Source organism: Cyprinus carpio, chromosome B18, assembly GCF_018340385.1.
Source record: "Cyprinus carpio isolate SPL01 chromosome B18, ASM1834038v1, whole genome shotgun sequence".
Lineage (NCBI taxonomy): Eukaryota > Metazoa > Chordata > Actinopteri > Cypriniformes > Cyprinidae > Cyprinus > Cyprinus carpio.
In genome coordinates, this window is record NC_056614.1 from 26,564,451 (window position 1) to 26,592,359 (window position 27,909).

The 27,909-nt window shown below is 36.1% G+C and overlaps 1 protein-coding gene across 1 annotated transcript; it reads left to right on the plus strand.

Annotated features, from left to right (window-relative positions):
- The first annotated feature begins 376 nt into the window (after positions 1-376).
- LOC109069685 (zinc finger B-box domain-containing protein 1-like) lies at positions 377-27,909 on the plus strand. Its single transcript, XM_042743636.1, is given in 15 exon segments — positions 377-503; positions 777-890; positions 5,632-5,684; positions 6,149-6,219; positions 6,440-6,491; positions 8,036-8,148; positions 11,514-11,609; positions 16,039-16,154; positions 16,156-16,221; positions 17,637-17,775; positions 17,778-17,799; positions 21,152-21,263; positions 24,627-24,730; positions 27,678-27,826; positions 27,904-27,909. Coding segments are annotated over 15 exon segments (1,275 nt in total). The 5' UTR covers positions 377-441.

Sequence of the window (27,909 nt, forward strand, 5' to 3'; positions counted from 1 at the left end):
AAAATAAATACAATTTAGCAAGACTAATGAGAACATATTTGGTGGGATTCCCTCTTTTAGCTGCCTTTTCTTTCATTTTAGTACATAAATAGTGAGGATTTTTGAAAATACCATGTTTTAGATGTGTAGCATGCTAGTACAGTCATATTGAGGTAACCTTATACAGTAAGTACATTAGAGTAACATACCATGAAAATACAATGGTAGCCTATACTGTACACTTAAATATGCTAATCATTTAGTACCATGATCTTATAACATCGCTGCTCCATGTCTTTATTGTAAAACTTTGCTGCTGTTATTCATTTCATTGGCCTCTGGTTAATTCACTGAAATTTGTCCTATTGTGTGCTGTGTGTTTCTCACTCAGAACCCTATTTTCTTAGGACACTTTAGTGGAAATTACAGCCTGTGAAGCTTACAGTCTGATCAGAGAGCACCATGAATTTAAACAACTTTGTGGTACTTCCCAGCAAGCCCAAGTCAATGAAGTTAAATGTCAGGTTTGAACAGTCTGTTCCCTTGAGTTTCTTTTCACGCTTCAGATTTTTCACATTATTAGCATGTTACACGTCACGTGTGCAAATGGGGGGCATGCCAAATGTTTAGAGTAGTCAATTCATTTTAGCAGAATGACATGATTTTGTGTATTGTGTTGAATAAATGTTATAAGCTGATTGACAATAATAAAACAGGAAAAGGTCAGAGTCGCATTGGTTTGTACAAGTAAATATATAGTATGTAAAAAGTATGTTTATGTGTGTTTTTCCCTCCAGGAATCTCCGGGAACTGCGTATGGAAACAGTGCAGCTGGATCAACACGCTAAGGAGATGGAGAGCAGACTGGAGGAGCTCAGACAGCGTATGAACCAGGAGAAAGAGGAGAGGGAGTGAGTAAAATAGGGAAGGGAGGGACAGCTTGTTGAATTAATGAATGAGTGAGTAGATGAATAAATTAACGAGCCAAACAATGACTGTGACAGAGAGCGTTGAGATAAAAGAGGAAATGTAAACAATGAAACGGCAATGAATAAAATGAAAAACGTAGGAAGAGATAGCAAGTGAAAGAAAGAGAATGAGAGTCTGTGAGGGTAGGTGTGGAGGCAAAGACAGAAGAATTTCAACAAATAATTCATCCAAAATTAATATTCTGTCCATGTTTTTTCACCCTTCCAAAACCTGTATGCAACCTGCATTTTTTCTTGAGTTTTTCCCCATACTATGACAGTTTAAAGTGGCTATGGCTGTCAGACTCCAAAAAACAACAACAACAAAATCTCCATGAAAGTAGTCCATATCACACAAATGCCATACATTTACATTCATATATTTGCCAGACTTTTCTCCAAAGTGACTAACGTTGCATTGAAGGCCCTCCTTTGGAAGTTGTAACTCAAAAATAAAATGTCATTTTAAAGTTATACATATTTATTTTTAAATATGAACTTGAACAGCAAAAATCACATTGGATCTGCTATTTTCATTTCCTCTTTGAATCACTTTTATACTTTGTAAACACTTTCATGTGACTTTGTAAATATAGATTAAACTAACTTGACATTCATCATAGAAATGCCAATGCCAGTCAAACCCAGTGCATTTGTGCTTTCTCAAGGGTGTGGGTCACCTAAGTGCAGTGCCTTGCAGAAAGACACTGACATATAGTTAAAGGTCGCCAAAGACAACCTAAAGTTCTCAAAGACACCATCTGCATTAAGTTTTTGACTACTACACATCCAGTTCTGTTCTCTTCCTTAGAATTTCACTTTTGTCTGATGAAAACGTGTAGGTTAGTAAAGGAATAGTTCACCCAAAAATGAAAATGTACTCACCCTCAGGCCAGATGTAGATATAGATGAGTTTGTTTCTTCATGGGAACAGATTTGAAGAAATTTAGCATTCCATCACTGTTCACAATGGGTCCACTGCAGTGAATGGGTGCCGAATGCGAGACCAAGCAGCTGATAAAAAACATCACAATAATCCACAAGTAATTCACATGACTCCAGGCCATTAAATGATGGACTGGAGTGGTGTGGATTACTTGTGGATTATTGTGATGTTTTTATTAGCTGTTTGGAGTCTCATTCTGACGGCACCCATTCACTGCAGAGGGTCTATGTTGAGCAAGTGATGTAATGCTTAACTTCTCCAAATCTGCTGAAGAAACAACCTTACGTCTTGGATGGTGAGACAATTTTCAGCAAACTGTCATTTTTGGGTGAATAGTAATTTTAAGACCAGTCTCTGATATGGTTACATTTAAAACATTGTGTGAACAACAGCCAACTTGTGGTGTGAGCGTACCCTTTGACACTTCAGATATCATGAGAGGAAAAGGCATGCGAGTATAGAAGGGGGAATGGAGTGACAGAGCTGCCATTAACTTTAAAATCTGATCGTCACATGGAGTTATGCAGCTCCTGCAGGTAATCTAGATTGACTTCAGAGCGGTCTGGTGTGATCCGCTCTCACTGTCTTCCCATTTCTCCCAAACAAATTAAGATTAAGTGGGACCCTATGCCAAAACGAGGAAGGCAGGAAATTAGTTTTCTGTCAAAATAAAGGAACAGGAAAAAATAACATCAGTAGTTATTAATTTGATGTCTCTCTCTCTTTCTCTTCCTGGCCCGGCGCCTTTCCTTCAGCTCTTCATTAATAACACTAAAATGTGACCTGTGTAGGTCCATCTCATGAATTTATAGTGGCGGCCGTTTTAGGCTTACATATAAGCTCATAACTCAACAGGGGAGGGAAACACTACGGTAATGGGTTAGATGCAGCGAATACATCATATTCCCATATATACTTCCCAACAAATGCAAACAGATATATACATGCAATAGGTCAGGATGAATTATGTTGAGATAGCATGAGGAATGAATTTATCCGTAATTTAAGATATTTGTCCCTGGAAAGTGGATATATCAGTGAGGCGGAAAGCCAATCGGAGACAATAGCATGAAGCTATTTCTGGGATTTCTTCATGGGGATGGACGGCACCAACTGCACCTGTATCAATAACATAAGGCAGCACTTTGCGATAATCAGATGAACAAATGCAGGGAGAATGCAGCTCTAGACAAGATGTCTGCGAGATCTGGGCAGTGTACTGGAACTGTCATATTAAGGGATGTAAGCGGTACCATATCTTAATTACGATTGCCTCCATATGGACGTTTTTAAATAAAACTGTTTTAGATTAGCTCTTATCGGTGACCATTAATCAAAGCAGAACTTCTGTTGCGGGTGCCGTGCTGGGCTTGGTTGATGTTATCTTCCTCCATGCTCAACCTGCTCGCTGTTTATTGTAGCAAAGGCAGAGGACTAAAGGTCACAGGTGCATTCATAAGAGTAGACGAGAGCCGATGGGCTCTGGCCTTATGTTCGGTGGATGAAAAAACTGTACTCACTAAGTGGAGCGCTGAAGCAAACTTGTAGTTTCTTTGCGTACTTTTTTTGTTGCTTGTCCCTACAGAGCTGGACAGAAGAAATGAGCAAATCAGCATATTAGAATGATTTCTGAAGGATCATGTGACACTGAAGACTGGAGTAATGATGCTGAAAATTCAGCTTTGCATCACAGGAATAAAATACAATTTAAAATATATTAAGACAGAAAACTATGGAAGCCCATTTCTGCCACAGAATTAATTAAAAAGGTAATTGCAACTTTTTATCTCACAATTGACACTTTTTCTTGCAATTCTGAGTTTAATCTCACAATTCAGACTTTTTCTCAGAATTTTCTCAGAAACATAATCTTAGAATTGTGAGACATAAACTTGCAATTCTGAGAAAAAAGTCAGAATTCTGAATTCTACATTTATGTATTGCAGTTCTGAATTTATATCTTGGAATTCTGGACAAAATTTTTCATGATGAACAAGAAGGTTATAGCATTATGAACTAATTTTTTTTTTTTTATATTTGTATCTGGCCGAAACATAGAAAACATTTATTTTAAATTGTAAAAATATCCATAAATAGTTTAAGATGATCAAAATGGGACTATTTTGCCAATATTTTATGTTTATTAAATGATATTGTTATATTAAATGCTGTTAAAATGGTAACTTAAGTTCATTTATTGAGAAGACTTGCACTTCCAGAGGGCATTTTTATCATTCTGAAATCTGATTTAACACCAGGTTAAATGTGCAGTAGTGTAACCTCTCACCTGTCCCACTGCTGCCACAGATGAACTCGAGTAGCAGAAGAGTCTGATGTCTGTGACCCTGACAGGAGATAAGTGTTTGTCTTGTTGGTTGGCACTCAGTGTGCGCGCGATGGTAATCCGCCAGTTGTTAGCACAACTGCCACGTTGCCTGCGCGTTTCCCCATAATGCTGACAGGCAGGCTTGAGCGCGGTTAATCCCCATCCCAAACGCCCGTCTCCATCAGACTGATAAAGGCCAGCACATAAACAGCCCTTAATGAGAGTGGACAGCATGCAGAGGAAGTGTCCTCTCTCCCTGCTGGCCTCTTCCAAAGTCACTGACTTTCTCACTTTTTTATAATATGAGATTTTAGTGGAGCTGCTGAGCTGTGTATTTTTAGTTTGATCTATTCATGACTTTTCCTATTGCTTATACTTATGGTTAGATATTTAAACAAATTCCCTAACCCTAAGTATTAAAGTATTACTTTTCTGTGATTAGATTTATTATTTTTGCCTGGCAGAAGATAACATTCTGTTAAATATATATGCATATATTTTGGTTTGATTTTTTTTTAAGAAAATGTTTTAATATTTGGTTTGATTTATTTTTTAAAAAAGAAAATAATACTTTAATTTAGCAACAATGCATTAAATTGATCAAAAGTGACAGTAAACCTATTATTGTTACAGTAATTTTTTTTGAATAAATGCAAATAAATGTTCTTTTGCACTTTCCATTAATCAAAATCCTGAAAAAATTTATCATGGTTTCCACAAAAATATTAAAGAAATGTTAAGAAATGTTTCTTGAGCAGCAAATCAGCATATTAGAATGATTTCTGGAGGATCATGTGACACTGAAGACTGGAGTAATGACATTTTAATAAATATTCAATGTATAAATAATTATTTTAAATTCTAACAATATTTCACAACATTAGTGTTTTAGTGTATATTTAATAATAAAAAAAACAAAAACGGCTTTTGTGAGTATAAAAGACTTTAAAAACATTAAAAACTTGTACCAACCTTGAACATTTGAACAAAATAATAACTTTGCTATAGCACTCTAATTCTAGAATCATTTTCCATTTTAAGTGTGGCTTAAATGTCTAGACACTTTTGGGGCCACTTTATAATTTTGGCTTGATTTACCCTAGCATTTAAATAACCTTCACTGTCGTGTCCCACAGCAAGACACTTAACCTTAAGATGGTTCCAAGGGGGCTGTCTCTAATTAGTATTTGGTAAGTTGCTTTGACAAATTAGTAAATTAGTAATTAGTAAAAACTCAAATACGAGTGCATACCCTGCTTCCTCTGAGCATGTGAACCTGTTTTTATGTGAACACACTGAGCTGAAGCATTTCAGTGGTAAAGTCACATGACCTGTCACAAACTACACATTCCTCTGGGATTTTTTGTTATGATTTGGTCTCATTCCTGAATAATTTTTTTTAGAATTTTCAGGCGGCCATCCAAACAGTTTTACGACCGACATAAGAGAAAGAGACATTTCAAGAGCATGGTTACCTCTTTACTTCTTGTGAAATTATATCGTTCAGGCAGACACACATAACATACATTTCCATCCTTTGAACACACTCAGGCTTGCGGCTCTACGCCAACATGACAGCCCACTCTAAACAAACGGCTTCCCCCGCAATCACGCTGTGAATTATTTAGACTGTTGATTTGATGTGGCAACCAAAACAACAAATCAGAAAACAAATGAAGTCGACCTTCGTCTATGTATCTGTGTGGATTATGTAGGGCAAATGCTTTCATGTACTGTTTGTGTTTGTTTTTGCACTATTTGATATGTGCTTAATTAAAAGTTGTTATGCACTAGATTTTAATACTTAGGGTTAGTTAAAAAAAAAAAAAAAGGAATAGTACGTTCTCCAAATGATTCACACCATTGGCTACTACAACTAGTTGCAGTTTTGTGCTGAACTGAGCAACTTTCTGTGATATTTCAACACAGGAATATGGGAGCGTTCAGCACAGCCCAGGATTCAGAGCGTCAAGACGAACAAGGAGAACGCACCTCACAGAGTAAGAGTTTTCTCACCAGACATCATCATTTCATGCTGATACACATAAAAAAAGTCAGCCAGTCTATCTGTTTAAAATATCCAGTCTCAATCTGGCCGACTTCTCCTTCATTCATGCCAGGGATGGTCCAAAACCTTGGACACACTTTTAGAATTAACTGCATGAACGGTTCACTGTGGTTTTGGTGATAATGTGATGTTTGAAATGTTGTTTCGGGCAGCTCTCTCTGGGTAAGATGAAGATTAGAGTGCTGAAGGACGAGCCTGTGCCAGGTGGGTGGACTGGAATCTGAGATGTGTTTTGCCTGGCTTGTTTTGAACTCCTTTTTTCCTCAAATTCAACACTAGTAAAGTCTTAGCTCTTTTTCTGTTAGAATTTGAGAATGGTGTAAGTTAAAATTGTCTTTAACTCTGTTCCAAACTCTAGTAAGCTAACTATCTATTTCTTGACTTAAAACTTGTTAGACAGCATAATTAAGGCATCACATGTACTGTATCTGTCACAGAAAAAGTAATTTTCTTGATCATTATTTTTTACTTATTTTCCAGTAAACATCCTCATAACAAGATTAATGTACTTGAGAAGCAACACACTGAGTAAGATAAGATTTGTTTTCAGAGAGCATATATAAAATTATTATTATTATTTTTTACCCCATTGGCAAATTGTTCTTGTTTAAACTGAAATTAGACAAACTAGAGTGAGATTTGTCCATTGATTTGTCCAAGAGAAAAACACTGTTTGCTAATGTGGTAAGAAAAAAACTAAATTTAAAATGAATTCTCTAACTAGCTCCATCTAATTAAAAAACTGGCTATTTTACCAAAGATTTGTTTTTTAAGAACATTCATGCAGGGTTTTGAGTTCCCCAGATTTATATGGCACATAATAAACACATGACAAAGGATCCTGTGTTCCCAGAATTAAACTGTTGAACGGTAGTCTAGATATGCTCCCATATTAAAGGGGTCATATGATGCGATTTCAATTTTTTCCTTTCTATTTGGAGTGTTACAAGCTCTTGGTGCATGAAGAAGATCTGTAAAGTTGCAAAGACTAAAGTCTCAAATCCAAAGAGATATTCTTTATAAAAGTCAAGAGTCAACCACACCCTCCTAAAACGGCTCATTCTAACAAGCCCCCACATCTCCACGTCACTATGTGGGAAGATTTGCATAACGCTGCCCAGATGTTCACGCAAAGAAAGAAGGTGTACGTTTTATTCTCGTTGTAGTATTGTTGTTGCCGCCGCCATGTCGTATAGACGCTGTGTGTTTGTTTGTGAAAGCGAAACTACTTTATTTGGCCTTCCAAAAGAGGACAATATCCGCTTTGTCATGCCTGGGGCTAATCCGTGCTGGTCGCTGAGGAAATACATCAACTTTGTACTGTGGATCGCCGGATCGGCTTTCACCGTGGACGAAGCGGAGTTCAGCCCGGGGTCGTCACATGTGGTTGGCGAAAGCTCCTGCCGAAAGCTCTAGGCCTCCCGCCTCCGCTCACTCAAGGCCGCGGTGTGTGACGCTGTTTTGTTGAGAAAGCGAAACTACTTTGTTTGGCCTTCCAAAAGAGGACACGACTAGAAATCATGTTTATATCACATTTATAATGGGTTTTATGTCTCGTCGCTCCGGCCGGACAGGGCATCACAATATGTTAAGGAGCGTAACATTTCCATCTCAACCTTGAGGTATTCGGCCAATCACAACGCACTGGATAGCTGGCCAATCACAGCACACCTCGCTTTTCAGACTAAATTGTGGAACAGAAATCATGTGTAGAGTTCTGAATTGTGTGTGTGTTTGTATAACTGCAGCAGTACAGAAGAAGGTAATAGCGGAACCAGCTGCCAAGGTACATGGCACTAACAGGAAGCTCATCCTGAGGGGAAAAGTCTGTGGAAAGTGTGAAGTTCAGCTGGCTGGACTGGTGAGTTTTCATTCGTTCTGTTATGTGAACAGAACTATTCTTTATTCCAAACTGTCCATCCCTTTCATTCATCGTGCATCATTTCTCAAGTATACACTACTCCTAAAAAGAGGTTGGTATAATTTTTAGTGTGTTTGAAACTCTCTATTACTCATCAAGGTTGCATTTATTTGATCAAAAATACAATAAAAGCAGTAATATTGTGAAATTTATTGCTATTTAAAATAAGTGTTTTTATTTGTATGCATTTTAAAATGAAATGTATTCCTGTGACACAAAGCTGTATTTTCAGCATCATTACTTCAGTCTTCAGTGTCACATGAGCTTCAGAAATCATTCTAATATGCTGATTTGCTGCTCAAGAAACAATCCTGTAATTGTATCGCTGCTGCAAGCAAGTACATGAACTTGCTACTGACAATGCATATGACGATATAGTGCTGTGAGTATTTAAGACATTGCTGCTGCACAAATGGCATATAAAATAACCCGTAGCAGATTCATACAGGTGGAGCTGGGGAAGGTGGAGGGTTTCAGAAGGAACTCTGAAAATGCAACCAAGTAGCTTGTGCCATTTAAATGTTGTTTAATGTGCTCAATTTATATGCTGTGAATATTATCAGTTACGTTAAGAACCCGTCAGCCTGCGCCATCTAGAGTTTCATGAAAGAACTTGTCTTTACTGTTACTTTTGTGATCAATTTATGCATTCTTGCTGAATAAAAGCATGCATTGCTTTCCAAAACATGTTACTGAACCCTAACTTTTAAACCTTTTTTGTATGTGTGTTTCTGGGGAAGCTAATCAGAGTATTTGCAGAAGTTTGAGTGCTTCAACATTAAAAGACATGCAGTAGTATTCTTTGAGCAACTTTGTAGCAAGTAAACAATATATCCTTGAGAAACAGTATATTCCATTTTTTTTATGAACGTATCATTTCTGCACATACAGCCATTCATACAGATCTTTCTGCACAAGACTGCAATGACACTTCATTTATATTTTTTTCCCACGCTGTTCTATTATAGTGTTACCATGAACTTCACATAAACCCATCCCTAGGCAGACATATCGGTCAAGCAGTTTTCTCAACCAGACTGCAGTGTGAACCAGACTTTATACCAATAGTCAAAATCTGGCTCTTCAAGACTAAAGTGCATGACACAAGGGTTTGTTATCCTCCATCAGTTCGAATAAAAGAGCTCCCTTAGCTCCTGACGGTAAGATCCCACTTTTAACTTTGAGCTAGGACTGGCAGCAGTAGATTGAACTGCTGCTAAATGCAGTGCTGCAAATATACTCCTACTCATCCGACAGCAAAGAAGACATGAACTGCAGATTCTGTAGTCCGGAAGCCCTCTTAAAATCAGTTTGGGAAGAATGCTGCTGCTGTAATTTATTTCAGCGGTGTCGTGCTGAAATGAGACCTTTTTTTATGTGGCCATTAAATGAGCCGGTAATGGGCACAGCTGTAGATTCACAGAGCAGCACTGTATTTACCCTTTTCTTTATTCACTGTGAGTGTGTGTGTATGCGTGTTTGTGTGAGTGTGTGTGTGTGCGTGTTTGTGTGGCCGTATTAAAGGGGACCCTGTCACACTTGGGAGATTTGGGACTTTCATGCGCTGCTTGAGTGTGTGTGTGTGAGAGAGGGGACTTGAGTGCTTTGAGACAGACAGTCTCGAGGGGAAATGTACCTGTGGAAATACCTATCGGCATTTGGCTGTCAAAGACAGCAAGTGTGTTAAAAAGAAAATTCTCTGTGTGTCTCTCTGTCTCTATCTATTTACTTACGTATATATACAACCAATCCTAACTAATTGTCACATCCATGCTTACTCACACAACCCTAGAGGAAGCCACAAGAGCTGAAGTTGAGCTGAAAGCTGTTGTTTTGTTCAGGATAGAATTTACTGTACTGTTTACTGAAAAATGCCTAGTATACACTGGATACTGCCTGCCTACTTATTTTTTAATAGTGTGTGAAATATACATTACTTTCAGACATCATGCTTTTAAATCAGATGCATATTCTATACAGAAATGGCTGATATCTCCGGTTTCTCATGATTGACTTGTACAGCACTTTCAGTAGTTAGCTGAAAGTAAGCTATAAACTAGACACCCTGTTCCTTAAACCGCATGTAAAACAAAACAAATTGTGACTGGTTACATGACCTATAGGCTAATAAAGTTGCAAAGTGCAAAACTATGGCTGAACTCAGAAGAGCATAGCACCTTTATATTGTTTATCTGGCAGAAATATTATGAGTTGTATGCTAGGGTATGTTTCCATCTGTTTTAAGTTACAAAGCGATTTCAGACTATAGTCAGTGTTGTTTAAGTAGTAATATTTTGGATGAGCTTTCATTATTATATTTTCATTTTAATTTTAGAAGTAATTTTTCATCTGCATAGTTCTTTTTATCTTAATTTGTTTTTATTTACGTTTTAGTCATTTTAGTACTTAAAGTTTTTCATCTAACATTTAGTTATAATTTTGTGTGCTTTGCTCATTTGTATTCATTTTATATAGTTCTATTTAGCTTTCATTTCTTCTTTTTTTATTTTTGTTTTTAAGTTTTAGTAAAATCCACTCAAGTTTAGTTTAATTAACAATAACAACACTGACTATAGCATTCTGCATTGTTGTTGTTTAATGTTTAATTTTGTGAAGAAAAAAAAAGTCTTAAGTGAAAAAAGTCTAATAAGGAAAAAGGAAGCTTCTGGTTCATTTGTCATGCTGGTAAAAAAAAAAAAAAAAAAGGTCAAGTAGAGCACACTGCATTGTGGGATACAGTATTGCATGCAGTGTGCTTTGCATCCACATTTTGGGAAATGTCAGAGGCTAAATGGATGTTCAGTGCATACACTTACTGTGCAAAAATGTTCATATAGACTGCAGAAACATTATTCCAAACCTTGTTCTTAGAAATACAAACTCTTCCAAGCATCATGCATCTCTCAAGCTGAAGTGCTGTACAGTATCATCATACAGAGAAGACATGCAGACGTTCAGACCGAATTAATCTAGACAGCAGGCTGGATTCATTTACAAGTGGCACTTCAGCTGCGGGTTTGATAGACCTTCTTTTAAATTCCTGTGCTGCTATGCTGTCTGTCTTTCTACCCATCTGTCCATCAAACGGGGTCTCCTATCGCCCTCCACACTCATTTACAATTGGTAACAAAATAATGAGCTCCCTTAAGATATGTGCAACTCCCTTCTCTCCATTTTAATATGTATCATGTTGAGCAAAAAGTGCAAGATATTTTAATATATATTGCTGATATTAAAGTTTTTGAGGTGAGTATGCCTTGCTGTACGCATGCTGAGTTTATTTAATTGTTTTTGATCTGTTTCAGATGTGTGCGGAATACGGAGGGTATTATTGTGTGGGCTGCTTCATCAGATTCCACCAGAAGGGGCCAGTGAAGCGCCATCGTATGGTTCCCGTACAGGTGAGGAGGTGTTCTGTCAACCTCCGTCCGTCCCACACAAACACACACACACCTACACACGCCTGCACCAGCGCCTAGCACAAACCTCCAGATTCAGTCTTCCTCCTCCATGCCATTTCTCAGAAACTTAGAGAGCTGGTCACCATTAGTGGACAATCTGCTCACTCTAACCCAACTCTGATTACACACACCTGTTCCCAGGTTAGAGAGCAGCCACACAAACAGTGTTCACACACACTCACTCCCGTCAGCTGGAGTTTGTTTTAGAGACTTGAGTGGCCCTGTGGTGAGGTGTTTGTTTGAAGCCTTTATCAGACGGCCAATACATTCGTCATCGCACCGTATCGGACCATCAGTGCTTCTGCAGGGACCATTACAGTCCTGTTGGCAGTCTTTGCAGTCACATTCCCTCCTGAAAAGTCTTTGTGATATTCTAGATTTTGGTCCCTTCTTCACTGTAATATACAATATATATATATATATATATATATATTCTTCACTGTAATATATATATATATATATATATATATATATATATATATATATATATATATATATATATATATATATATATATATATATATATATATATATATATATATATATATATATATATATATGTATATATATATATATATATATACAGTGCCTTGCAAAAGTATTCGGACCTCTTCATTTATTTCACGTTTTGTTATGTTGCTGCCATAAAGCCCAGATCGGTGGAGTGTTGCAGTGATGTTTGTCCTTCTGTAGGTTTCTCCTATCTCCACATGGAGCTCAACTAGAGTGACCATCAGCTTCTTGGTCACCAGTCTAACCAAGGTCTTTCTCCATCAGTTTCTCAGTTTGGCCAGTAGGACAGTTTTAAGAAGAGTCCTAGTTGTTCCAAACATCTTCCATTATGGATAATGGAGGCTACATACTTCTGTGAACCTTCAATGCAGCAGAATTTTTCCTGAACTCTTCCCCAGATGTGTGCCTTGACACAATCCTGTCTCTGAGCTCTACAGTCAGTTCTTTTGACCTCAGGGCTTGGTTTTTGCTCTGATAGGCATTTTCAGCTGTTAGACCTTTTATGAAGAGGTGTGTCATTTCAAAATCATACCCATTCAATTGAATTTGCCACAGGATAACTTCACTTCAGTGTAGTATCATCTACAAGCAATATGAATGCTCCTGAGCTAAATTTGAACTGTCCCAGATAAGGGTTTGAATACTTATGCAATGGGATCATTTAAGTTATTTATTTTTAATAAATTTGCAAAGATGTTAAAAACTTGTTTTTTTGCTTTGCCATTATGGTGTATGGAGTGTATAATGATGTGGGAAAAAAGTAATTTAAAACAGTTTAACATAAGTTTAACACAACTTTCACAAGGCACTGTAAATATATATATATATATATATATATATATATATATATATATATATATATATATATATATATATATATATATATATATATATATATATATATATATATATATATATATCTATATGTGTGTGTATTGCCTCTTACTGCTTTTTTAGGGATTTTCAATATGAGTAATACATGCTTGCCTTAGCCAATACTACAAATAAGCAGCATCATATTTTTATGTTTTCTTCATTTCACTTTGTTCCCATTAAATTAATTGTGTGTATGTAAAAATAACTGTGCTCATTAAATTACCTCTTAGCTTTATGTGATTTTACTATTATAGTATCACTCTGAACTACAGTCACTTAATTGGTAACGAAATGAAGGTTGACACGTAATACTCTACCTTCTGCGTACCTAACTATGTACAACTGTAATTAGTACATTTCTTCCAAGAAATTAAAACCATATACAGTACAATAATGGCTTTACCATCACTTTTGATCAATTCAATGCACCATTGCTGAATAAGTGTCCTTACTTACCCTGAAATTTTCAAATCAGTATATTAAAATGATTTCTGAAGGATCATGTGACACTGAAGACTGGAGTAATGCTGAAATGCTGAAAATTCAGCTTTGCATCACAGGAATAAATTACATTTTAAAATACATATATAGTAAAATACTTATATAGTAAAATGCATTTTTAATCTTTTAAGCCACATTTTAACTTGACCCTCATAGTCATTCAGACTGTGTTGAATCAAATGGGAAAAATCAGCTCATTATGGTCTCCGTCACGAGCTAAGCTCTAACCCCAGGGCATACAGGGAGCATACCTCTTCATGATCCCATGACCAAAAGCACTCCACACAAGCATACAAATATGTTTAGGTGTCATCATGTGTGTGTCAGTGTGGATCGTAGTGTTTGAGGTGCTCCAATTATTGCATACTACAGGAATGCTGAGATTGGCTCTTCTACTGAGAACATGACCTTGGGTGACCCACATAAACCTTTCACATCTGTGCTAATGTTTACATCTCATAATGCAGCATTAGGCAGCACATGTGCATCACCAAACTTCCTTCTGCCCTGTGACGCTCACCCTGCACTGCTGCATGCAGAAAGCTGTTAAAGTAGTTACACAAACACAAGCAAACAAGTCCAGATGGAGGAGAAACAGAAGAACCCCTTAGGCTCTATTCATAAACCCAGTGATTCCTTGCTGTCTAAAGTTATAGTTTCCAAAAAAAAAAAGAAAAGAAAATTCTGTCATTGTTTACTCACTACTCACCAAGTTATTCCAAACCTGTAAGAGTGTCTTTCTTCTGTTGAAAAGATTTTTTGAAGAATGTTGGTAACCAAACAGGTCAGGGAAGATTTAGAAGTGTTTTTGGATCCGTCTTTTCATTGGGAACTCGATTATGATGCCTTAAAATGCTGCCTAAGAAGGTGCACTAAGTGAAAGAGAGAGAAAATCAGAGAAAGAGAGAGCAGTCACAACTTTGCGCTCTGCTTGAAGGGAGTGCGCAGTCTTGGCAAGCAGCTGAGAATTGTATTTTACTACGCTCGGCTCTGATGCAGCTTTATGCATCCTAATCCTGTTTAATTTGCTTCCATGGGGGAAAGGGAACAAATATTAATATTTTTGTCCTCGGGTTAGTTCTTTACAATCTTGGTTTGTCTTCGTCTGTCTTTGACAAAGAAGCATTTCCCCATTTGCTTTCGATTCATTCTCTTTTATCTCTGTTTTCAAATTGCACACATTTCTTCTCCCTTTAATAGTTTTCTATTGCTTTCTGTTGTCTGCAAATCGATATGCAGAGATAAACTAATTAATTTGCTAATGTTTACTGTAGTTTGGGTGCATAATAAAAATTTATTCACAAGACAGTCAAGGTCTTATCTGGTGAGGTAAGAGAAAGCATCATTCAGCAGCCCTGACCACCATAATGACCATGAAAATGTTATCTTAAGGACATAATGTCATAAAGAGGAATTATTCGACTGGCTACTTGGTTACTGGGTGAATTATTTGATTTAATCAAGCTTTTCTTTATGGCTCTTATTCATTCACACTTTTTATGGAGAGATTTGATCATGTTTGCAGTAATCAGTAATAAGAAGAGCAATTACCTGGTGTGAATATGACAAAATTAAAGAAACCCTGCCAAGTTACATGTAAGTACTGGGTTTTCTGGATTTTAGGTTTTGCAATGTATTGTCATTTTGTAGTAGGACATATTTCATGGTTGCTACTTTCAAAACGAAAAGTGCACTGTAATTTTTTTTTCAAAGATGTAAAAAAACCAAATATTATTGGTGTATGTCATACAAGAAAATACTATTTCAGTTTTTCTACTTTTGTTTAATTCAGTGTGTTTCTTGACATTTCTTTGCAATTGTTTGTGAAATTGTTAGCAATTACTGAGTAAAAATTGCTTCTACACCATTTTTTTCCCAGTGTGTGTACAATGTCCTGTCCAAACAGTGTTATTTTAGTGTTTTAAGTTTTTTTTTTTTTTTTAATTTTTGAATAAGTTTTTATTTATGTATTTCCTGTTTTAATTTTTTTGTTTTTTTTGTTTTAGTAATGTAGTTTTTATCATTTTTTTATTATTTTTTAAATATGTATAGTTTTTTTTAATTATATTTCAGTTTTAGTTGTTATGCTAGATAACAGTTAAAAAGTTAAACTAAATAAAAATTTGCTGAAATAAAATAGTATTTATTATTATTATTTTAAGTAACAATTTTTAATGGTTTTAGTTTATGCTGCCCCATAGACTTGCCCCATTGTCAATGCTTTATCATTTACATGATTGTTTCTTGTTTCTACGAACTGACAGATGAAATTTTCATTGGAACCAACAGCGTGCCACAGATGCTGTCCGTTAAACTTGTTTTGAACACAGGACATCTATTTAATGATTTGGATGAATTCTTTATCTATAAAGAGTGTGCATTCATTTGGTTGCATCAGTACATTAGCCGAATCATTAACAGGATGCATTTGTGCACTTTGAATTAAAGGTCTGATTGAAATCTATGCTTCGTCCTCCAGGCAGAGCTCCAGACCCCTGTCAGCACTCGGGATGTGTTGGGCCGCCTCCAGCAGCAGGTAAGCGGCATGGAGAATCAACATTCACGAGGTGCATCCCAATCCGCTGATGAAAGTGAAGCCAGAGAAAAGATCAGCTCCTAGGAGCCTTAAGCCCATGTCTGATAACCAAATGCAGCACACACAGGTGAGTCACTGATTGATTTGGGTGGTACATCAAAGTCCTTATTATAAGGTGCATTACAAGATATAATTGAGGCATTAGACGTACTTTTATAATGAGTTATATATAAAGTGTTACTTGTACCTAAATGTTGCCTCAAGCAATAGACTTTTTTCAGTAGAGTTTAAATTAAGAATACAATGCAAACAAGATGATATAAAGAGCATATATGTGATAAAGAGCATTAGAACAAGACAAATAGTATATGTGATAAAATTATGACATGAGTTTAGTGTTGACAGAAGTTTCTTTTGCTGACTAAAGCTGGAATTATTTGATCAAAAGTAGAGTAATATAGTGTGAAAATAAACTTTACTTGATGCCTTTATGTACAACGCTTTACAAAGGTATTCATGATGTATTACATTATACAGTATATTTTCAAAAATAATTGTAACCAAGAATACATTATACATTAAAAATACATTTTATTTGCAGATTTGGTGCATCTGAAATCGGATGTGTTTAAATGCATATTACTTTTTCTGTGTAACAATGAATAGATAGATGAGGTCATAAAATACATTGTAAGTTGCATTACAAGGCATAATTAATGCATTAAAAATACTTTTATGATACACTTAATATGAAGACTTCAAGTAAAGTGTTACCGTATAGTAAAATATATTAATAATTAAAAAAAAAATAAATAAAAAAAAAAAACTTATGTGATTCAAAGCTGAATTTTCAGCATCATTAATGCAGTCTTCAGTGTCACATGATCCTCCAGAAATCATTCTAATATGCTGATTTGCTGCTCAAGAAACATTTTAAATTATTATCAGTGTTAAAAAACAATGTTGTGCAGTGGAAACCATGAACATTTTTTTTTTAGGATTCTTATCAAGATTTTTCAAAACAACAGTATTTTTTTAAATATAAATATTTGCAACATTGTAAATGTATTTACTGCCACTTATGATCTAATGATTTATGAACTTATGATTTAATGCATACTTGATGGATAAAAGTATTACATTCTTTCAGAATAAAGAAAAAAAAAACTTACTCCAAGTTTTTAAATTTCTGTAACAAAATTAAGAGCAAAAAGATGTGCATTAGACACATGCATTATGGATCTTATCATTCTTGTACTTCCACAGAGTATGATGGTAAATGTAGTTTTACTCAACACATTTGTCACCTCATAAACCTGCTAAATAAACATTTCTAGCCAGCTTTATCACTGATTGATATCTCACAGCCAGTGGCCTGTCTTTTTCTTATACTGTTTCTAGGTAGATTCAATTTTATCATCGAAAGAACACAAAACTGCTTGCAACTTTCTGTAGAGTGTGGAAACTTGGCCATGTGCTCCATTTAATATCATCTCCTCCTCTCGCTGTCTCTGTCACTCTCATTGTGTTCTCTGTGTCTGGCCTCAGGTGTTGTTAGTGAATGACGGTGTTGACGTGGAGGATGAGGAGGCTGCTGAGGAAGAGGACAGCTCTCTGCTGAGAGGAGGCTTTGATGAAAAGGAGTCAACCAGGTCCTTCCAGGAAGCTCTGAAAGAGTGGAGAGAGAGAGAGGACAGAGACCAGGTAACACACACACATACGCGTCTGAGTGTGTGTGGATGTGCTACAGTCAAACCGCGGTAATAAAGTGACATGCTGTCAGGTTCGTGTGAGCTGCCACGTATATTCTCTGGCAGGCTGTCAGAACACACACAAACAGTCTCTAATAAAGCACACTCATGTGTGGCATTGACTGAAATAACACACGCTACGAGTATGACAGGGCCGCTGATTGGTTGCCAGGTAACTACATATATGCATGACAAACGTGCTCGTTGATGCCGTGTGTGTGTGTTTCCAGCCGCTGCGTGTGGTTTACAGAAATGCCTCCATGATTTGACAACATATGACTCAATGAGTTTGAGAAACTGTTCTCAGAAACTTGAATGTTGATGCCAGGTCACAAGAAATTCAATCTGTTAGGGATATTAGTCAAGAACAGTGGGATGTTTGTTTGCTAAATGAGAGCAAACTTGAAGTTTCTGTGCACTTGACTTCAGGATCTCCTTTAAGAGATTCACTGTACTCTGTTTGAAATCAAACACTAGCCTGGTGCATACAGTTAATTCGAAACCTACTATGGTGTAGGAATAGTATATAGTTTAGTGCACTTTTGTGCAGTGATAAATGTCACAGCCTCACCACATCAGGGGAACTTTCAGTTAATTAGTGGCAGATTCACAATAAAGCTCTTAGATTAATCAGATGTGAGCTTGATGCCAGACTTCATAAAAGGTAAAATGGGTGAGTAACTTAATTTTCTACTTTATTTTAAAACAAATGCATTGATTTTATTATTATTCATAGTATACAGTATTGCTACACTTACTGTATGATCACAAGCAAATTAGTAAACCAGAGACAAGAAATGTCATGAGCTGGTTTTGATGTAACGTTCAGAATTAATACAATTCCTAGCTATCAATTCTCCCACATTATATTTGTAATCAAAATCATTTTATTTTATACAGACAGGGAATAATGTAACTTGAGTGTCTCTGCAGCATGTCAAAAGGAGCAATTTATTTTGATGCATTATGACACACATCTCACATCCAGTGTAGATAGAGTGTTAAGTGAAATTTGATGATTGATTGATTGGTTTATTTATTCATTTTTCTCCCCCAATTTTTTTTTATTTTTATTGAAGGGGTCATATGATGTTGCTAAAAAGAACATTATTTTGTGTATTTGGTGTAATGTAATGTGTTTATGCGGTTTAAGGTTAAAAAAACACATTATTTTCCACATACTGTACATTATTGTTTCTCCTCTATGCCCTGCCTTTCTGAAACGCGTATCGGTCTGAAAAGTGACGTGTGATTGGCCCAAATGCCTCAAGCGTGTGCCGGAAGTGTTACGCCCCTTAACACACCGTGATGCCGTGTGTCCCGGCACGACGAGACAAAACCAATAAAAACCTATTATAAATGAGACATTTGTTGCATCCAGTGGGGACATAATAACTGATTATAATGACTTGTACTGTCTTTTTACGTGTTGCGTTGCATATCACACTGCGAAATCATAAAACCATGTCTGGATTTATGATTGGAGAAACGTCAAACAACTAGCTCTACTCTACACTGCTCAAAATTCGGGTTTGAGTCATCAGTGGCAAATCCTTTACATATGAAAACATACTTACAGGCTGTGAGTCAGAAGTGCCAGACTGTCCTTGCAAAGTTTGGAATTGCCCCATCATAAAAAAAAAAAACACCATCATAGTACTAAAATCCCACGAAAAAATCATCCCCCTCCCTAAAAAAAAGCTTCACAAAACATAATAATATTTTTGTAGAACTGTTCTGGAAATATTCCACTGATTTCTGGTCTTATCCTCTTTTGGAAGGCCAAACAAGTACTTTCACACTCACAACGAAACACACAGTGTCTCCACAACATGGAGCAGGTGGCAACACCGAGAATAACAGTTATGCCTTCTTTCTTTGCGTGAACATTTGGGCAGCATTATGCAAATCTTCCCACATAGTGACGTAGACATGTGGGGGCGTGTTAGAATGAGACGTTTTTAGGAAAAATTTAAATCACATCATATGATCCCTTTAAAAAAAAACATTGAAACAAATGTTTTTGTATGCATTTAACAGCTGTCTATTTCTTTTATTAATTGCATTTCATTTACATCTATATGGACTACAATAAAGAGATATTATAATAATTTGTAATATTATAAAATTATAATAATATTATAATATTATAATAATAGTTGTTAAAGTAACTGATGATATTTAGAGAGTTAAACGACTTGGTACAAGATGATTGGTTCATACTGCATATGCAGCCAATGAGCTTGTTGCCTTGCATTTATATGGCTGGCTAGCATTCACTTGACATTCCTGCAGTGCGCTTTCAGAGTTTCTCTGAAACCCTCCACCTTCCCCAGCTCCACATGTATAGATCTACAACGGGTTATTTTATATGCTATTTGTGCAGTAGCAGTATGTCTTAAATACTCATGGAACCGTATTGCCATATGCATTTGCAGTAGCAAGTTCCTGTACTTGCTTGCAGCAGCAGCAATAATCTACAACTACAGCAAAAACTAGCAGCAGCAATTCAGCAGCAGCGTAGCAGATCTATTCCGCCAAGATCAAATACATTAACATTGTCATATCCATCACCATGCTTGATTTTTTTTTAAAGTTGTCATGATTGAAATTAACTAAAATGTGCCAAATGTACAAGTTCATATAAGGTGCAGTACTTCATACACAGTCATTACATATTTACTTAGTTACATACCATTCACATTCTACATATTATATACTGCAGCTATAGTAAGAGTAGTATGCTAGCCTGTTGTTCTAAACATATCTTTAATGTATTGTTGGTGTTTAAAGCTGAATAGGACAGCTGTTCTTACAATGGAATGGTCAGATTATACTGCAGCAAACTAAAGTTAGTCCTTATCATGTGTCAGACTCCTTGTGTTATGTTCCTCTCTCTCTCACTTCTCCTTCTGTACTTGGCTAGCAGGAGTCTCGCCCTCTGCAGTGCTGCTTGGCTTGTGCTCACTGTGATAATGACTGCTGTGTTAAGGGGGTTTCAAATGCAATGAAGTCTAACTTCCCTTTATATTCTCACAGCAAAATAACTCTCAAAACAAAGACGGAATTATGTCTATAGTACTGCTCGAATTCTGCACCTGACAGCTTATTTCTCTCATTTAGTCTCATGAGTCTGTGTTTAATATAAATTCTTTAGTGGTTTGCTTAAAACTAATAAGAAATCAGGTTATAAGTGTCTGATCGACTGCTAGGCAGCATGTACACTGTAGGTAAATGGAGTATTTTCCTGTTCTGTACACATACTATTTGGACTGAAGACTTGATTGGTTTCTCTTTCTCTCCAGTGTCTGTGATGGAAACACAAACAGAGGAAGGATCCCAGCAGTTAATTCATATGGAGGTCAAGGAGGACACTTTGAGCTACATGGAGAAACTCCTCCTTAAAAAACACAGCAGGTTAGCGCTTGACACCTTGCACTTTATAACCAAAGAGACACACATTGAATAAGAACATTACAAGCTTCATTTACCTTCCCAGGCCCCAATTAAGGTCCATTTAAGATCAATTAATGACTTATGGCTGCTAATTACACAGCCTCACCTTAAAGTTGTGTCACTGTAGAGTCACTTGAATTTATTGAGCTAATTAGCCACAAAGCAGTCTCATGGTATTGCTTTAACTTTGTGAAATCTTCTTTAAACAAACACACTGGCACTCAAACCTAGTGGGCTGCCTAGTTAGGGACCATTCTCAGGCATCATAGGCACACTTCTAATATGAAGCCTGTCCCAAATTGTAAATTCCAAGATGCCTTATTTCGGTATTCTAAGGCAGCATAGAATGCAACAGCCGGGTTCCAGAAGTAAAAAAAAAAAATCATTAATTTTTAAGTATAACTGATAAACCTTTAAAGACAAAGCTGTTGTGAGCTCTGAGGTTGTTAATCGATGATATGTGCTTTTATTGAAGATATCTGTTAAACTAATTTTTTTTTTTTTTTAAATAATCGTGTTTAAAAATGGAATGTGTGGTTTGAAAAAAGTTGCAGCCAGTTAATTGCAGCAAAACACTGTTTAGCTCCACCCATTCCCATGAAGCATTGCAAATTGTTTGATTGAGTACACTCTCAGAATACTTAAATATTTGTATATATATATATATATATATATATATATATATATATATATATATATATATATATATATATATATATTTATTTTTTTTTTTTTTTTTCACCATGTTTCATGGGATTGTAGTTTTTGTACCTTTGTACCTTTTTTGTCCAATTTTTAAATACTTTTTTGCTTCAATCAAATTGTGTGATGTTGTGATTCACCTTGTAGCTGGTGGTTATGGTTCATGACTTATAACGCTTTAATGAAGACATTTTTAAAATTTCTATGGGAGAAATGAATGGAAAAAGTACTTACAGAGGTACTGAAAAAGTGGGCGGACACTAATGCACTCCTTAAGAGAATGCAATCCCAGAATGCCTTGCGATAACCTCAATTAAAAAATGATCTGTGAGAGAAACGTAACTGAAGATATTTAAATTATACAGAAATAAAATAAAATATACATATTAGATGATAAATCCCAACCTAAAAAAGTAAATAATGCTAAAATAACACTGTGCAGTACATTCTAGACAAATGGCGCTTTTCCACGGCACGGTACGGTTCACTTTTGGTGCCGCGCCGAGTTGTACCATTGGCCGAACCCTTCAAGCGTGTGAGGGAAATGTTACACCCCTTAACATACTGTGATGCCGTCTCCCAGACCAGCAGCATGAGACTCAGTCCAGCTGCTCTGGTCGTGGATATCCCATCGGTTCTGCACCAAGAGCTTGTAACACTCCAAAGAGAAAGGAAAAATTTAAATCGCATCATATGACCCCTTAAAAACAAGTCATGTCACTCGGCAGCCATCTTTGAAATGCCTCTCGGGCATGCAAGTCTCTTTGAATGGGGAAACATCAAATTCTCCAAAACTGTTCACCAAGTTTAGGATGACTTTGCAGATTAGCGATTGGCTCTTTTGCTGAGAAGGCAGGGCTTTGTTTGATAGAGCAGCCATATTGAGTGCTGCATTTTTCGATTATACGAGTGACACGTCTTGGGTATTCTATAGTCTTTGATTCTAGATCAGTCATTAAGAAGGTTCTGTTTCAGTTAGGGTGCTGCCTTTGAATACAGCCACCTATGTAGGCAGCTCACTAAATTTGGAAACGAAAAGATTGCGATTCTCGCCTACGAAATGAGAAAGCCTGACAAAAGCAAGCAGAACACACAGACACAGTATCTGTAAACCCTCCTAAGCGCTTTGAACCGCATCTCAGGCTTTTTGAGCGTTATGGTATCTGTGGCAGCGATGGTATTTAGGTCGGCTATTCAAGAAGGGTCTAATTGTGAATCTGTCAGATTGTCTTCTTTTGAGGCCAGGTGTGTGAAGAATCTCGGAACAGGAAGCTGGATTTTTCCAGCATGTGCGTGTGTGTGTGTTTGGATTCTGTGGGAGGAGGGCAGACGTGTGGCCCAGGGCTGCAGCTCACACTCTGGAGGAATGGAGTGTGTGATAGGGGTGTCTAATCCCTTCATACGCTCACAAACACACACACACACACACACACAATGAGGAAAGCAGGTTGTCCTGCTGAGGCAGCAAGAGTTGTCTTCAGGAAAAGAGACGAGAGCACAACGAATGCTCTCTTAAAAGAGAAAGAGACTTGTGTTCAGGAAAAGACAGAGGGTTGATGGCTTTTCTGCTAATGTGTTTGTATGGTAAACCACCAGGAAAAGGTTTTAAGGACTAAACCTGTGGGTCACCTGTGAGCTGAGATTTACTCTCGAACAGGAAGTCTGGGTCATCAACTTCCTACCACCGCTTTCATTTGTTATTGGACTGAAATTATGTTGCTTTCCTTGTATGCACTGAAGAGAGAATAGTGCACTTTTTGCATGCTCTGTTGAAACAGCATTTACATTTAACTTTAATAATATGACATAAGTTTGGGGTCAGTATTTTAAAATAAATATTTGTATTAAGCAAGGATGATAAATACACAAAAAAAATTATAAAATATATAAATAACAAATAAAAAATGTACCATAAAAACCATAAAAATTAATTAAAAACACAAAACATATATAAATAAAAATCCCATCTCAAAAAATAAACAAAATTAAACAAACTATAGCAAACAGGTTTTTCTTGCTTTCAGCATAAACCTCAAAACTTTTAGACCTTAAGATCTCATTTTGCTTTTTAGAGTAAATTTGTTTTGTTTCAAGGATGTTTATACTAGAAAACAAGAAAAATATTAAGAAAATTATTACATATTTGTCACATTCATAAATCATGGTATGTCACTCAGCTACCCTATTCTTAACATCAATATATCGCTAAGAAACTCAGTTGTATTTGGAGAACTTGATCCAAAACGTGGCCTATTTTTACAGATCTTCATTAACATTGACTAGACTACTCACTCAGACAGCCCACCAACTAGCCGTTTGTTTGTGTAGTTGTACACATCCTTAAAATAATGTAGGGCAGGATTTGATTTCATACATCAGGAATTGATTAGAAAAAGAGCTGAAAAGAAGTGAAACATGTCAGGCTATTACATTATCAGTTAATGTTATTTTTTCCTACAGGGGAAATATTTTTCAGAGAAGGATAAACTATTACTAAAGTGCTGTGCTGTGCTGAAATGTTGTTTATTTATAGTTTCACCATTGAGGAAAGGGAGCCTGATTAATTATCTTCAAATTTCTGAGTGTGATTTACTGGGAACAGTGTTATTTTCTCTACCTCAGAGGACAAATTGAAGAATTTCAGCCCCGGTCTGTCGTCCAACGCCAGCCGGAGCCACCCACACCTCCACCCGCAGAGATGGATGAACTGAGCCGAAAACTGACAGGTGTGACCTGTTTCATCACACACATATGCAATTAAACAGTAAACTGATAATAGACATTCACGTCACACTATTGTAAACATAAAATCTCAATTGACCATATTTATTTTTTTATTTCATTATTTTTCATTTTATTTATTTATACAGTTGTGGTCAGAATTATTACCCCCTTGGTAAATAAAAGGACTAGAAAATGTAAATATGAATATGAATATATTATATTCATAAGAATTTCTAGGGGTGCTAATAATTGTGGCTATATTTTATTAGAGAAGAAGTTTTATTTCATAATTAGTTTTTCCCTCACTTTCAATTGTTTAAATTCAATGGAAGGTTAGATTTTTATTGATTTTTTTAAATGAAAGATCACAAGGATAAACAATGCAATTTTATTTTCCACAGCCTTTTCTGCTCATATTTACCATTTTCCTTTTTTTTTTTTTTTTTGCTAGCATTTAAAGGGATAGGGATCATTTACTCACCCTCAAGTTGTTGCAAACCTGTATGAGATTCTTTCTTCTGTTGAGCACAAAAGAAGATATTTTGAGAGTTTTGATATTTAAGAGTTTTAGTAACATGGAACAATACAATGGAAGTCAATGGCTGCCGTCACCAGTTAGTAAATGTGAACTCTCCCTCCAAACAGGATTGATATTTCAAAACATTTTTATATATATTTTTGTCACTGGAAACCTGTCATATTACATCTGGTTTGGACAAAGGATGATACGGAATAGTGGGTGACCGGTCATGTACACGACCCGCACAAGTGCACTATCTCCAAAAAGTTGGAGAAATGAGCTGTAAGAGTCACTGCAGAGGGCAGCTTTCCTCTCTCAGCCCGCAGCTCGGATCCATCACTGCGTCCCTGAAGGGTAATCAGAGAGCTCTTATTACACTGGAGGGAGGGCGATGGTCTGACAGAGCACTCCGACAGCTGATTGAGAGAAGTTTCTAGGTGCTGCTGGGAGGCCGGTTGATCACAGCTGTCAAAGAACTGACCACTTTTAGCTTTTCCCAAACAGCCACATGATGAGCGCCGTCTCTCTTCATCGGCACCAGCCCGAACCTGTCGCATCTTTTCTAAAGCCCGTCTCCATGGTGTTCACGCCCAAAACACTTTTTTAGTCACTTTTTTGAATGCAAAGCCATCTTTCTGGTGGTTCGTCTGATTTGGATTCTGCTGGTTGGTCATTACTTGATCCGTCTGTCAACAGCTTTTCTTGATTTATCCTGCATTTAAAAACATCACACAACATTCACATAGCATTTCACTTAAAAATGATATGATCTGTAAGTTATGGGATTTTATGTTTACATTACTTTAACTCGTCAAAATAACCAATTGCAAGTTTTTTAATTATATTAAATTCAACTTGATTTTACAGTAATTTAAGTCGAAATGACTTGTGCAACCAAGTTGATTATACTTTAAAATTGAATGCAGCAACTGAACAGGGCTGCATTTCCCAAAACCACTGTAACTTAAGTAGTACTTGAAAATCTTCATAGATCTATGACTGCTCTGGAGTAATTGTAAATCCCTACGTGCATCGTAAGAAGATATAATTATGAGGTGACCTGCAGGACAGTCAGCAGATTACACCTTTAACTTTATTCAAGTGCAATGTGATTATAATTAAAGCTTTTGATTGTAGTTTATTGTACACTTTATTACTCTTTTTTTTTATGAATTTATAAATGAAATAATTAAAAAGAGCAGAAAAAATATTTTAAAATATATCTAAAATTAAATGACTGAAAACAAATGAATAAAAGAAGTAGGAAATCTGCTTCAAAGACTGGGAAAAATAGGGATAAACTAAAAAAAAAAAATCTGTCAATAATTTGCTGACGTGCACAATAACCAGCCACAAATTGGACCCAGAAATTACATCTCTACAGATATTATATAGCTACTATAATATATATTATTATATATAGTAAATTAATATTATACTCATAACTATTTTATTTTATTTTATTTTATTTCCGAGCTGTCTGGAACGCAGCATTAGGTTAACATTTCAATAAACAAGCGTGTATTACAATAACGAGCCATTCTATAAATTGACATTTCAGCACTTGACAAACGGATAGCGACTCCTAAGTAGCACTTAAAGCAGGGCTACGTGCAATTGTGTTAAGTGAATTTTTGGGAAAAGCACGTGAAACAATAACAAACGTTCGTAAAATGAGTCGTAGAAAATGCTCTTAAGCGTTAAGATCAATTGTTATCGAGAAGCGCAGTCCTGAAAGTTTTTAAGTTTTTTTTTATGCTGAAAAGAATATGTGCCAAGAATTTAGTAAGATCATTAAATAATTGTTTCTTTTATTTTCCCCCGATGTCCACAGCCTTGTTTACTTTATCAGAAAAAAAAAATATATATATTTCAAAGGTGGAAAATTTGTTATACTCCACCATGCAAAAGTCTTAAGCTCACCAAGTCTGCATTTATTTGATCAAAAATATAGTAAAAACAGTAACTGAAACAGTGATTTTTTTTCAGGCTTCTTTGATGAGTAGAAAATTCAAAAGATGTTTTTCTTTTTTAATGGAATACATTTAAGAAAATGTTCCATTTATTTACACACACAAAAAAAAAAAAAAAAAAAAAAACTAACATTATCTCTTTACTTTTGTTAAAAGTATTCAAATCCTACGGACTCCAAATCTTGAAATATTATGAAAACATGTTTTTTTTTCATTACGTAATATGCATGAATGAATTATGCACAGATGGGCTATTTATTTAGAAAATAAATAGGCAAAAATTTTGATTTAATGTCTTGAAAAAATAAATTTTCATAGGGCATGGACTGAAATATAAATGTAGAGATCTGGCACTCTGTATTATGAATAAATACGTTCATACTGATCACTGAGCTGATTTAATTTCAGTGTTTAACTCTTAACATAAATCTGTTTTACTGCATCTCTGATTTGCAGCAGAGTGGATGGAGTTGCATAAATACTTTACATCTCTCTTCACGATCGCTCCTGCTGAGGATGCTGGGAATGCGGACAGCCCTTCAGAATCCTGTTTAAGCATCGTAGAGTTAGATGAGCTAATTCTGAACCCCACCACCCTAGTTTCTGTAATGGGCTACTGGGAGATTATACTACTGTCATTGTTTGTTTTGTTTCATTTTTTGTCACTTTAATTTTCCCAGAGGGATGA